The 12,666-nt window shown below is 40.1% G+C and overlaps 1 protein-coding gene across 1 annotated transcript; it reads right to left on the reverse strand.

Moving 5' to 3' along the window:
- Positions 1 to 802: 802 nt before the first annotated feature.
- Positions 803 to 10,591, reverse strand: LOC123768819 (uncharacterized lipoprotein SSP0535-like). Its single transcript, XM_045759607.1, has 3 exons — positions 10,501 to 10,591; positions 3,224 to 3,305; positions 803 to 1,607 (listed from the first exon to the last, which is right to left on the reverse strand). Exons 1-3 carry the CDS (start codon positions 10,589 to 10,591, stop codon positions 803 to 805), a joined length of 978 nt encoding a protein of 325 aa, XP_045615563.1.
- Positions 10,592 to 12,666: the final 2,075 nt, after the last annotated feature.

Here is a 12,666-nt window from a genome sequence, read left to right on the forward strand (position 1 = left end):
AATTAGGGGACGAGCCATTTACGATGAAATAATAATAATAGGAGGATGAGGTAAGACATGTGAACAACAGTTTGGCTAAAGTGTAGTGAATGACAACAAAAAAGAAACCAATGGGAACAGACGTAGGAGGCGAAGATGACACAAAGGCACAAACACATCTCGACTACTAATGATGTAAAATAGCTGCCAATTGTGAGGATCTGCGAGGCGGAGAATGAACGAGGCACACTCAGACTCCTGGTCTTGAAAATCTTCAGGAATCTTCTGAAAAAGCTTACCAGGAAACACTAGAAAAAATATCAGGGAAGAAAACACATACAAGAATACGCACAACAACATTTCAAAACTATATAGAGGCTAAAATATAGAGGCTAAAATATAGAGGCTAAAATATAGAGGCTAAAATATAGAGGCTAAAATATAGAGGCTAAAATATAGAGGCTAAAATATAGAGGCTAAAATATAGAGGCTAAAATATAGAGGCTAAAATATAGAGGCTAAAATATAGAGGCTAAAATCTTAAGACTAAAATCTGGACACTAAAATCAAGAGACTAAGATATAGAACTCATTAATAGCGTCTACTAACGCACTCTGATCACGACACACAGCTAACTATGGCCCTTGAGAGATATATCACGACGAGACATTACGGGCGAGACACTGAATTCATCAAAACATTGAATTCCTTGGCCACCAGACAGTGATTTCCTAAGGGTATTTCCTAGATCCATTGAGATGGACTGATTCCTATACATATTGACTCCGTCCATTAAGAAACCCACCCTGACATACGGCTCCATCTAACACAAGACACTGATTCCAACACAATATTGACACACCATTCTCTGAGAGGACATCGATTCCTTCCCCACAATGTTTGCAGTTCCTCTTGGAGACAGAAACATATCCACCTGCTGAATGGACTCGTCATCATAGGTGTCTCTGCCACAGGCCGAGTCATCGTCACCGTTGTCTCTGCCACAGGCCGAGTCATCGTCACCGTTGTCTCTGCCACTGGCCGAGTTATAGTCGCCATTGTCTCTGCTACAGGCCGAGTCATCGTCACCGTTGTCTCTGCCATAGGCCGAGTTATAGTCGCCATTGTCTCTGCTACAGGCCGAGTCATCGTCACCGTTGTCTCTGCTACAGGCCGAGTCATCGTCACCGTTGTCTCTGCCACAGGCCGAGTCATCGTCACCGTTGTCTCTGCCACAGGCCGAGTCATCGTCACCGTTGTCTCTGCCACAGGCCGAGTCATCGTCACCGTTGTCTCTGCCACAGGCCGAGTCATCGTCACCGTTGTCTCTGCTACAGGCCGAGTCATCGTCACCGTTGTCTCTGCTACAGGCCGAGTCATCGTTACCGTTGTCTCTGCCACAGGCCGAGTCATCGTCACCGTTGTCTCTGCCACAGGCCGAGTTATAGTCGCCATTGTCTCTGCTACAGGCCGAGTCATCGTCACCGTTGTCTCTGCTACAGGCCGAGTCATAGTCACCGTTGTCTCTGCTACAGGCCGAGTCATCGTCACCGTTGTCTCTGCTACAGGCCGAGTCATAGTCACCGTTGTCTCTGCTACAGGCCGAGTCATAGTCACCGTTGTCTCTGCTACAGGCCGAGTCATAGTCACCGTTGTCAAAGCAACAGTCCAAGTTTCACAACTATACGAGGTAAATATAGCTGTTAGAATTTCGATAATATCTATAAGCCAATAAGAAGATTGCTACATTAGTCCAAATACCCATGAATGAAGGCTCGGAATCCTTCTGCAACTACACCTCTCATTAACTCTGTTACTACTGTACAGGTAACAATAGTTACTGCATCAATCATTTAATGAGTTTAGATTGTATTGTCGATGATCTCTCGAGACTAATAACAGAAATCTTGGACGAGTCTACAGTGTTGTTACAACACGGGAGGGAAAGGAATGTGTTTTGAAAGTTACTTTTTTTCTAGGATAACTAATAACACTTGTAATCAAGAGCTGGTGTTGTGTTAGTGACACAACCAATCACTCTCTTACAACCGATCACTTGAGCACCTCACAGTGTTGGTAGATTCTCAACCCATCACTCCGATTCTCTCACATGATTGGTACTTTCATAGACGTTCACTTAAAGTCCCTCCCAGTATTGGTAGTTTATCTCGCAACCGGTCAGAGTTGCGGTTACATTCTAGTAATGCAATTCAAGAAATATTATAGTGAAAGCGAACTTCTATTGTGAGTGAACCACTGGGTAATAAGTCCTGAATTATGGTTTTAACTGACACACAATAGTACAGGCACACTAACTTTTAGTTCTTCCCATTTAGTAGTAATTGTCTATTTGTCGACCAAGAACAGAAAATTTCAAAACAAATGATTAATCCGAACACTTTACTGGAAGCGATTCAAAAATTTTTTCATCTATTTAATTCATTAGTATGAATCCCTTTGTCTTTTACTGTGGTAAAGTGATTTGAATTTTATTTGGCTAAAGAGATATGACTACAACTTTGCTACACAATGTCTGACTCCAATTGTGCTACACAGACATGACTTCTGTTCTACAGATGTAGGTGACAAAGTAATTCATCGTTCTACATTTACACAAATAACTGTTTCCTGATACGAATATACCAAAAAATCCTGCTATTAGTATAGAGTTAATATATAAAAATTCACTTCCCGATTAACAGTTTCTCCTCCTGTTATCATACCTGCGAGTGGAAGCATAACTCAGCCTGCAGTTATCATAATAAATAAAGAGTAAAAGCAAAGATGGGCTCTCATGGGGACTCAAGACATATAGCCGATCCCTCACAGAGCTTATTCTCAAATCGGAACAGAAAGAATCCCATTCCGTCTCTGAGGATTAGAACGCAATCTCTTCTCTCTGACAGAAAGCGGGCTGTATCACCTGGTACGGAGGGAGGGGATGGGAGGGAGGAGGAGACGGAAAAGGGACTTAAATCTCATTCAAACAGCAGTAGCTTCCTAAGCTCGACGGATTCAGAGCTCTTTCATCAGACGACTTAGGAACCAAATAGGACTCCTTCTCCTTCATGGATCTATACACACACAAAAATAATTTGGAAACTTAGGGAATCTTTGGATTAGAAGAGGAATAAACGTGTTTACCTCTATCAATAACCATGGTAGTAATTACTGGTGTCCTTTCCTTAGTAGCAGGCGCCTGCTAATAAGTTCGCATTACATAATGATTCTTCAGTCAATTTGCCTGGTCGGTACTTCGACGGCCTCACTTGATACAGGTCGACGCTCGATTTCTGATGGTCCAAGTAGCTGCACATGATTCCTACCTTTAAGGAAATAAGGAAACTTATTCAATAAGATTCTTCTATTCTTTATAAGGAAACCTATAAAATTCCCCTATAAAACCAATTCTCGTATTTCTTCCATTGGCTGTATAGTAATACAGGCTTCAAGCATTCTCCTCATAGTGTTTTTCCTTCAGATTAGGTTAGGTTAGGTTAGGTTAGGTTAGGTAAGGCTCGAGCCTTCTAGACACAGCCAGCCATTTTATGTCTGTTGTGGAAACTGGATAAACGGGCTGGTTGATGATAACCTATTTACATGTGCCTCCGGAGTTAGGCTTGATGTTATGTCCATTCTCAGATTGTTTCTGTAGTTGTTAAAGGTTGTTTATCTTCGTTGTGTACCGTCGTTCGGGGCTTTTGAGTCCCGTTTCCATTTCCATTACCTTACACTTATCGGTGTTGAACTCTAATTGCCATTTCTCGTGCCAATTCTGTAGATTGTTTAGAAATCTCCGAGAATCTTACACTAGCTTCTGTTTTGTGTTGTGCGTTTACTATTTGTATTATTTGTTTGTGCCTGTAGCATCGAGCTATTAGCTCTTGGACCCCGTCTTTCTAACCGTTAGTTGTCTCATGCAATGGCTCTCGACATAAATTTCTCTATCATGTCTGCTAGACATTGTTCTCTTTCACACACACACACACATACACACACACACACAAACACACAGACACACACACACACACTAAACTAGGTGAGTACAACCATGTAAGTACATACACACACACACACACATCCCTCTAGCATGCAGCCCGCAATAGCCGCCCTATTATACCTATTACCTATTAATTCCACGTACCTATTAACTTCCAGGTGGACTGAGGCATCAGAGGAAAAAACTCTGCCTCTTTTTTTTTGTTCTGTCTCGGCCAAGAATCGAACCCGGGCCCGTCGACTGCGAGTCCCGAACGCTATGTGAGTGTAAATGGAATATAGATGCGGTTTGACCAACTAGCTACCGCTTGAGTGTTCAGCTAAACCCACACTCCAGCACTCCAGCCTGTCACGCTGTGGCAGAGACTCCTAGATCGATTCCTAGAAAGTGATTTATTTAGTTATGTTGACCTTGTAGTAAAAAAAAAAGTAGATTCGCAATCGAGAGGAAACACTTTACTGATTTCTACTGAATATTTATATTTTATTGATCAACCATTCCACAAGATCTCCTTCGTGTCACTAATGTGTGTGTGTGTCCTAACTGAACCCTGGCCTTTGGTCTGCTCCGTTCAAAATGCAACAATTTGGAAATCAATCATGTTTTTATTTATTATTTATATACGCGCAGAAAGAGTAAAATAAACAAAATTCGTTCTTCCCCTCCTTTCCCCCAATACACACATTCTCTCCTTCAAAGAGTTGTGTAATTCCGAGAGGCAGCAGCAGCAGCAGCAGCAGCAGTAGCAGCAGCAGCAGCAGTAGCAGCAGTAGCAGCAGCAGTAGCAGCAGTAGCAGCAGCAGCAGCAGCAGCAGCAGTAGCAGCAGCAGCAGCAGCAGCAGCAGTAGCAACAGCAGTAGCAGCAGCAGCAGCAGCAGTTGCAACAGCAGTAGCAGCAGCAGCAGCAGTAGCAGCAGCAGCAGCAGCAGTAGCAACAGCAGTAGCAGCAGCAGCAGTAGCAGCAGCAGTAGCAGCAGTAGCAGCAGCAGTAACAGCAGCAGCAGCAGCAGTAGCAGCAGCAGTAACAGCAGCAGTAGCAGCAGCAGCAATAGCAGCAGTAGCAGCAGCAGCAGCAGCAGCATCTGTGTAAATAATACAAGCACGGAAGGGCCAGGAATGCAAGGAGGGCCCCTCTACACCACGGAGAGAGTGCCCTGATACATTACACCTGCCCTCCTACAGCCAAAATGTGCCATTAACGCGCGCTCTAAAATTCAGCCAGATTTCCAACATTCTTAAAATGACACATTTAGAGCATGTAGAGCTAGGGTCGTGTTACGGGAATTGTGGAAAAGGGAGAGTGGGTGGAGAAAGAGGGAGGGAGGAGATGGGGAGAGGGTGGTTTCTGAAGAGTAGAATTGGGAAGAGAGAAGGCGATGAGGTTGAATAGAGGAGAGAAGACGGGGAGAGGAATGAGAAGAAAGAGAAGGGAAAGAGAAGGGAAAGAGATGAGCGTTTACGACTATATTGCACATGGAAGGGATTTGGATAAGGTATTTTGAATGGGATTATAGGGACAGGGGGGGAAGGATTGGTGCCCAACCACTTGGATGCTCGGGGATTGAACGCCGACCTGCATGAAGCGAGACCGTCGCTCTACCGACCACCCTGAGTGGTTTGGCGAAAAGCAAGAGAGAGGGAATGGCGGGGGATAATTTGTTTATTTTGTTGGCGTTCATTGTAACATTTAAAGTCACAGCTTGTTACAATTACAGGAACAGAAAATGTTATTGTTAGTTTAGTTACAAATACAGATGAAGCTACAATTAGTTACAAGGAATAGTTACAAGGTATATAGTAGTTAATTACAAGGAATAAAATAGTTCATTACAAGGTATAGTTAGTTACAAAGTACATGTGTATTAATCTGTACTTGAAAATAGAGATAAAGGAATAGTTACCTGTAAAATATACAGATACAAGAATAAATACCAAAGAACTATTTGCAAGTAGAGTTGTAGGTGAGGTTTCTTGTCCAAGGTTTCGTTGCCTTTATAAAGGCAGGTGTCTGTATGTATACATTTACCAGTACACATACAGTTTCCTGTATACGAACATTTATCTGAATTGATGCAATTACATAGCAAGGTACAATGAACTGTATATGTACAGTAGAACTTCGGTTTCAACTCTTTTTACCCTGTCGTAGCTCAGTCGATTAAGACAGTGTCTGGGATGCTCCCGGACGCAGGTTCGAATCCTCGTCGCGGCCCTTGTGGATTTGTTCATATGATTATTGGCCTCTGCAGGTGCAGTTTACTGTACTGATCCTTTTTACAGGTGAGGTTATACAGACAAATATCTGTATTAAAAATACAGTTATCTGAATAGAATTAGCTTGCTACACAGATACAATTAACTGTATAAATACTGTTACATACATGGATAGTAGTTACAGATGAGGTTACAAGTACAGATACAGTTGCAGACACAAACTTGGGTGTTGTGAGCCCCGTTCCTGCAGCCGATCAACTCTGATCTCCCAATACCCAAAACATCAATATAAATTCACTAGCGAGAGTCAACAACGGACCAGAGTACAGAAAGCGATACTGAATAATACATGAAGTATTGAGTGAAAGATTTCATGCGTGTAAATTACCGCAATTTTTGCGATTCATTGTAGCCGGTGAACCAAGGTTACATAATAATCCTCTGATGTCATATTTGCTGGAGAATTTTTTATTTTTTTTTTTAAATTTTGGCTAAAACTTTGTTATTAAAGATCTACTGACAAATATGATGGTTTCGAAAGTAGTGGTTGTAAGACAGCCTGCTTCAAAAGGTCAATATTTTATGAAATCTGTTGAAAAAAGTTCTATTTGGGAAAAAGATGGGACCTTAAAAGTCCTTTTGTTTTTAACAACGAGTATTACTTGTTCCACTTTTCAAAAATCCTATTTAAAAGGTATCTTTCTTAGTTGTAGCTACAGCAAAAGGTTCAGAGTCGTCTAGATAATTATTGACAATACTAATATATTTGTTATATGTTGCAATATGAGCATGAAAGGACATGTTGTAATATATAAATTTGTGCAGAAAAGTGTATTTGTTGACAAAAAACAGCGTGTTTGCTGTTCCGAAGGAAAACTAAATTATTGATTAACTTAATTATTTATCGTCAAGCGGATATTTTTTGTATAAAAAAAACACAACGATACAGGAATAATCAGAACACATATTTACTCATCCAAACCGCAGGTTAATGTTACTTCATTCTTGGTTAATGTTAATGTTACTTCATTCTTGGGTTACTGTTACTCATCTCTAGGTTACTGTTACTCATCTTTGGGTTAATGTTACTCAACTCTGGGTTAATATTACCCAACTCCGGCTTAATATACATCTTGAGGTTATCTTGAGATGATTTCGGGGCTTTAGTGTCCCCGCGGCCCGGTCCTCGACCAGGCCTCCACCCCCAGGAAGCAGCCCGTGACAGCTGACTAACTCCCAGGTACCTATTTACTGCTAGGTAACAGGGGCATTCAGGGTGAAAGAAACTTTGCCCATTTGTTTCTGCCTCGTGCGGGAATCGAACCCGCGCCACAGAATTACGAGTCCTGCGCGCTATCCACCAGGCTACGAGGCCATCCCTTTATGCTATACAGTATATTAAAAAGCGCAGACAACTCCACAATTCTAAAATATTTAAATTTTCAGAGACTTGAGGAGAAAATAAAGAAGCTGTCTCATTATCTTCACCCTTCCTTCCCCATTCATCTGTCCACGCCTTCATCTCCCTAACTCATTTACCCCTTTCTCCTTCATTTTCCCATCTCTACCCCAACCCTTTCAAAACACATATCTTCTCCATTTCAACCTCCTCCATTTCTCCTGGAATTCTTCTTCCAATGGAGACATACCAGTCTATTACACAATTAATACGTTATCTAATATTCTCATTCAGTATTTAATAGAAAACAAATGTCAGAAAGCAATTATAGATTTATGTGTCCCTGGGCAAGAAGATTCTTGCCGGTTCAAATGTCAAAATGATAATGGCTTAATGAACTAGCATCATAATTACCAGGACCCAAAGATAGAGCTATCATGTGTGGGTTAATATTAAATGGGTAACATTAGGGGACAGAAGGTTGCTAAGGACAGACTGACTTATCTGGACACTGGAAGCAGGCGAGGAGTCACAATAACGTAGCTGACGTATGTTGACCTAGCCACACACTAGAAAATGAAGGGACGACGACGTGCCGGTCCGTCTTGGATCATTCTCAAGTCGATTGTGTGGTCCGTCCTGGACCATTCACACAATCGACTTGAGAATGGTCCAGGACGGACCGAAACGTCGTTGTCCCTTCATTTTCTAGTGTGTGGATTGGACTCTGGAACAACGGTCAGTAACTGATGCTCTCAGAAGCCGAGACCATAGTGTCTCCATGGAACATTACTAGACATATTTATAAATTATTGTCTTCATAGAGATACTAAATACACTCAATGTTTAGTTGTGTGCAACTGAAGTGGATTAGGTTATCTTCCCTGCATATGAGTAAATTAAGGTCCAGTCTGGTCCAGTCTGCACTTGCAACTGCTTCTTCGTCATGGTATTTTCCTCCTCTTTCATTTCCCTATGGCACTAATACTCCCTTTCCCACTTTTCCATGACACTAGCCTTACTTTCGGAACATCTGGAACCCCCCCTTTCAGCGTCCCATTTCCTTCCTCCCCAAGGTCGTCCATCTCGTGCCAGTTAGTGTATTATCGCTGAACATGAACTCCCAGCTCCTTCCAGCCACTCTGCCGGAGACGAGATCCACTTGACTCTGTACTCGAGTTTGTTACTGCCTAATTGAAGCGTGATGCTGCATTCGTCGGCCTCGCCCGTCCTCCTCCCCCAGCCCATCCACGCTTCCCTCTTTCTCGTTCAGCTCCAGGACCGTGGGAACGCCTTGAGGGGGTTTTAAGAACGCATGGTTGATTTCTAAGAAAGTGTTGTTTGTTTATAAAGGCATATTAAAATATTATTGGAATTTGCATTGCTCTTTTGAAGTGTTTGTAGGGCTGGTCTGAGAGGATCCAACTCTCTTCTAGAGGCATGAACTAGCTTGCTGTTGCTCATTGGCCACTAGGAGCAAACAGAAAGCACCTAAATATGCAGCGAATACCTACAGTATGTAGTAGGATCCTGGTAACATGCATTACAACTCTTAGAACATGTATTGGGTCCCATAAAGCATCATTTAATTTGGATTCCTCGGCCATTGATGTCATTAGAACAATAATCGTAGTTCAATTTTGATATTTAGCAACTGAAACCAAGCATAGTTTTTTACCATCTACGAAACTTGCATATGTACGTTTTGCAGGTGCTCAAAAATGCATATTTATAATGAGATGGAATGAATTAATTACCTTTTAAATGAAGAAAGAAACAAAATAGGAGATAGATAGATAGAGAGAGAGAGAGAGAGAGAGAGAGAGAGAGAGAGAGAGAGAGAGAGAGAGAGAGAGAGAGAGAGAGAGAGAGAGAGAGAGAGAGAGACAGAGAGAGAGAGACAGAGAGACAGAGAGAGAGAGAGACAGAGAGAGAGAGAGACAGAGAGAGAGAGAGAGAGAGAGAGAGAGAGAGAGAGAGAGAGAGAGAGAGAGAGAGAGAGAGAGAGAGAGAGAGAGAGAGAGAATGAAAGAGAACGAAAGAGATAGAGTTAGGAATTAGAAACAGAGTTGAAACAATAAAGAGAAAATACTTACATTATATTTCAACACTTAATGTACAATACCAAGGAAAATGCATGAACATCGACACATTTGTATGAATTCACAAAGAGAAAACAAAAATCTCAGAATATCAACATACGTAACCATATTATTAGTAAGCCTAAAATCCAGATTTTTCATACATAAGAACATAGAGATAAATGGAACAACAGAAGACCAATTAACCAATATGTGGTTATTTGTATGTACCCAAACTACATAAATAAAAACCAGACAACTGTTCATGAAATATGATTCGTTATTCTTACAACCGAAGTAATTATTAACAAATCAGGACAACGAATGTATAATCTAAACTACAAGTTACTATCACAAACTTTCTTAAATATGAGATAACATCTTTAAATCTGGTCCAAACTTCACATATCTTAATAACTTTCCAAACGTGCCTAACTCTTGTCATCTGTGGACCATTTTTAGTATATAAAATTTACCTCTAGTAAGAATAATGACGAAAGTTAATATAAATATACCATTACTGTAACTAGTGCTGATTTACAGTATTAATAGTGACATAATATATATATGAATAAGAATAAATATTTTAAATACTAACACTAATTTTATTATTACTAATAGTAAAAATTCAAATAATAATAATAATAATAATAATAATAATAATAATAATAATAATAATAATAATAATAATATTATTATTATTATTATTAGTGTTAATCATTGCAACGATTACAATGAAATAATTAATAATTAATTATGCCAATACTTGTTTTATTTTCATTCCCAATATATTTAATTAATTTAATTCCGCTTAACAAAAAAAATACAATTCCAGTGTTCAACTACTCGAACATAAGCCATGGCGAAGACCATGGCGAAGACCACGAAGACCACGAAGAAGACCACGAAGAAGACCATGGCGAAGACCATGAAGATGACAAGAGAGTTTCTCCAAGTCCTTCCTCATAAATTTCGGGATGTTTGTGTGCTCTAGTAACTTCTGGCTCTTGGGTACACCGCCAAATATAGTAATATACTTGATTACTCTGGAAGAAGAAGAAGAAAGGACTGGGGGGAGGACGGAGAGAGAGAGAGAGAGAGAGAGAGAGAGAGAGAGAGAGAGAGAGAGAGAGAGAGAGAGAGAGAGAGAGAGAGAGAGAGAGAGAGAGAGAGAGAGAGGAGAGAGAGGGAGAGAGATTTTTATTCTTAACTCTCTTTGCTGGATGTTTACGTATTTATATACATTTGAAATATCTGAATTTTTAGTTGAATTAAATGCTGCTTTATAGTATAATTTCCTGATGAAAGTTGGATTATGATCTGACACCTTTAAAAAAGTTACAAAATGTCTTGACGCTCTGAGTTTTTTTCAATATTCTACTCTAATAAATCAATATGAAACTAATATATTAATAAATTAAATTGTTATGTTGAATTAACATATCCGGAGATGCGAAACAAGTCAAAGTTCCTTTACAAACCAATTTAATGAAAATTTACCATGTATATACATATATAAAAAAAACAGTCCAAAAATATTAAAGAAACGTTTTCATTTCAACAAGAACTATCTGAACAATCTTTAAAAACAATCTAGCTTTCTTGACAAAAATATGTTTCTTAATGGCAATATTATGAACATAATACATTGTATTTTATGTTTTCAATAAACAAATATTTCTTAGGTTTATAGCAGACTGAGAATCAAAGAGATAAAAATCAAAATCAATATTTACTCCGTCTCTTTGACAAAACGGTCCTTATACACTACGCTAAAATACACGACATGTGTGTATGCTCAGTTACATTTTTGCACTAACTTGGGTGTATTTGAAGGGGGAACGGGAGAGGAGAGATTTACCTCTTTGGTCCTGACTCTCAACGTTAAATCGACTGAAATGCAGTTTCCTGATTCTACCGGGAACTATTTTATCTACATGTGAAGCTGTGTATGAATTCTACATCAACTACTTAACTTCAAATGCGCTTTTTCTTCGTTCATTACTATTGGAAAACATTACTTGTAATGTGTCTGAAGCTTATTCTAGTTTATACTTTAAACATGTATTCCCCTTATACATGTACCACCCATGTTAAATAATTGGTCCATGTCTAGCCTACCTTTTTCAGGAGAATTTTGTAAGTGGGGATCATGTCACCCCTAATGTGTCCCTTTTCCCTCGACGGTAAATACGTGTACTCACTTAGTTGTATTTACCTAGTTGTACTTGCAGAGGGTGAACTTCGGCTCTTGGGTCCCGCCCTGGGGAAAAATGGGCGTGTTTGTGTATGTGCATGTGGGAGTGTGTGTGTGTGTACTCACCTATTTGTGTGTGTGTGTGTGTGTGTGTGTGTGTGTGTGTGTGTGTGTGTGTGTGTGTGTGTGTGTGTGTGTGTATGTGTGTGTGTGTGTGTGTTTGAAGAAACATTTGTAAAATTAGAATTTGGCTTCAGAATACCAAAATATAACACAAAGGCATTCGTATATAAACAGTACCCTAACAGTCCGAGTATCTGCGAGCGTTATCAGTTTACCTCGCGTTACAGAGAAACCACGACCCCTTCTCAGCTGGAATATAGCGTCTCCAGTGATGCAAATGAGGTAATTTAGGTGCCTTGGTAGGTGTAAGGTGCTAGTGAGGGGAGAAAAGGAAGGAGAGTAGAGGGAAAGTGATGGAAAGGGAAAGTGATGGAAAGGGAAAAGAGTGAGAAGTTTGTGTTAAGCGGCTCTAGAGACACCTAAAGGAGGATTTCTAGACCATTAAAAATCCATGGTCTAAAAAGACCACACTTAACAGGCCTTAATTGTGACCTGTTATCTCTCTATTTGAACAGTGACCGATAGTTGACTGCTGTCTCCGTTTTTCTTGAAAACTAATTTAGCTGACTTTAAAGCTAAAACTAATTTAGCTTTATCTGGGTGGCTTATTTGCTGTAGTTATCTAGTTGGATAGGTGTCTATTTAGCTGGAGGCTTGTTCCAAGAGCTGTCGG

Source organism: Procambarus clarkii, chromosome 83, assembly GCF_040958095.1.
Source record: "Procambarus clarkii isolate CNS0578487 chromosome 83, FALCON_Pclarkii_2.0, whole genome shotgun sequence".
Classification (NCBI taxonomy): domain Eukaryota; kingdom Metazoa; phylum Arthropoda; class Malacostraca; order Decapoda; family Cambaridae; genus Procambarus; species Procambarus clarkii.

Coding starts and splice junctions, on each gene's coding strand:
- LOC123768819 (XM_045759607.1), bottom strand. CDS start 10,591: ATGGTCTTCTTCGTGGTCTTCTTCGTGGTCTTCGTGGTCTTCGCCATG. Junction 3,306..10,500: donor AGTAGTTGAACACTGGAATT/GTATTTTTTTTG, acceptor ATTTCCTTAAAG/GTAGGAATCATGTGCAGCTA. Junction 1,608..3,223: donor GCCGTCGAAGTACCGACCAG/GCAAATTGACTG, acceptor CTCGGCCTGTAG/CAGAGACAACGGTGACTATG.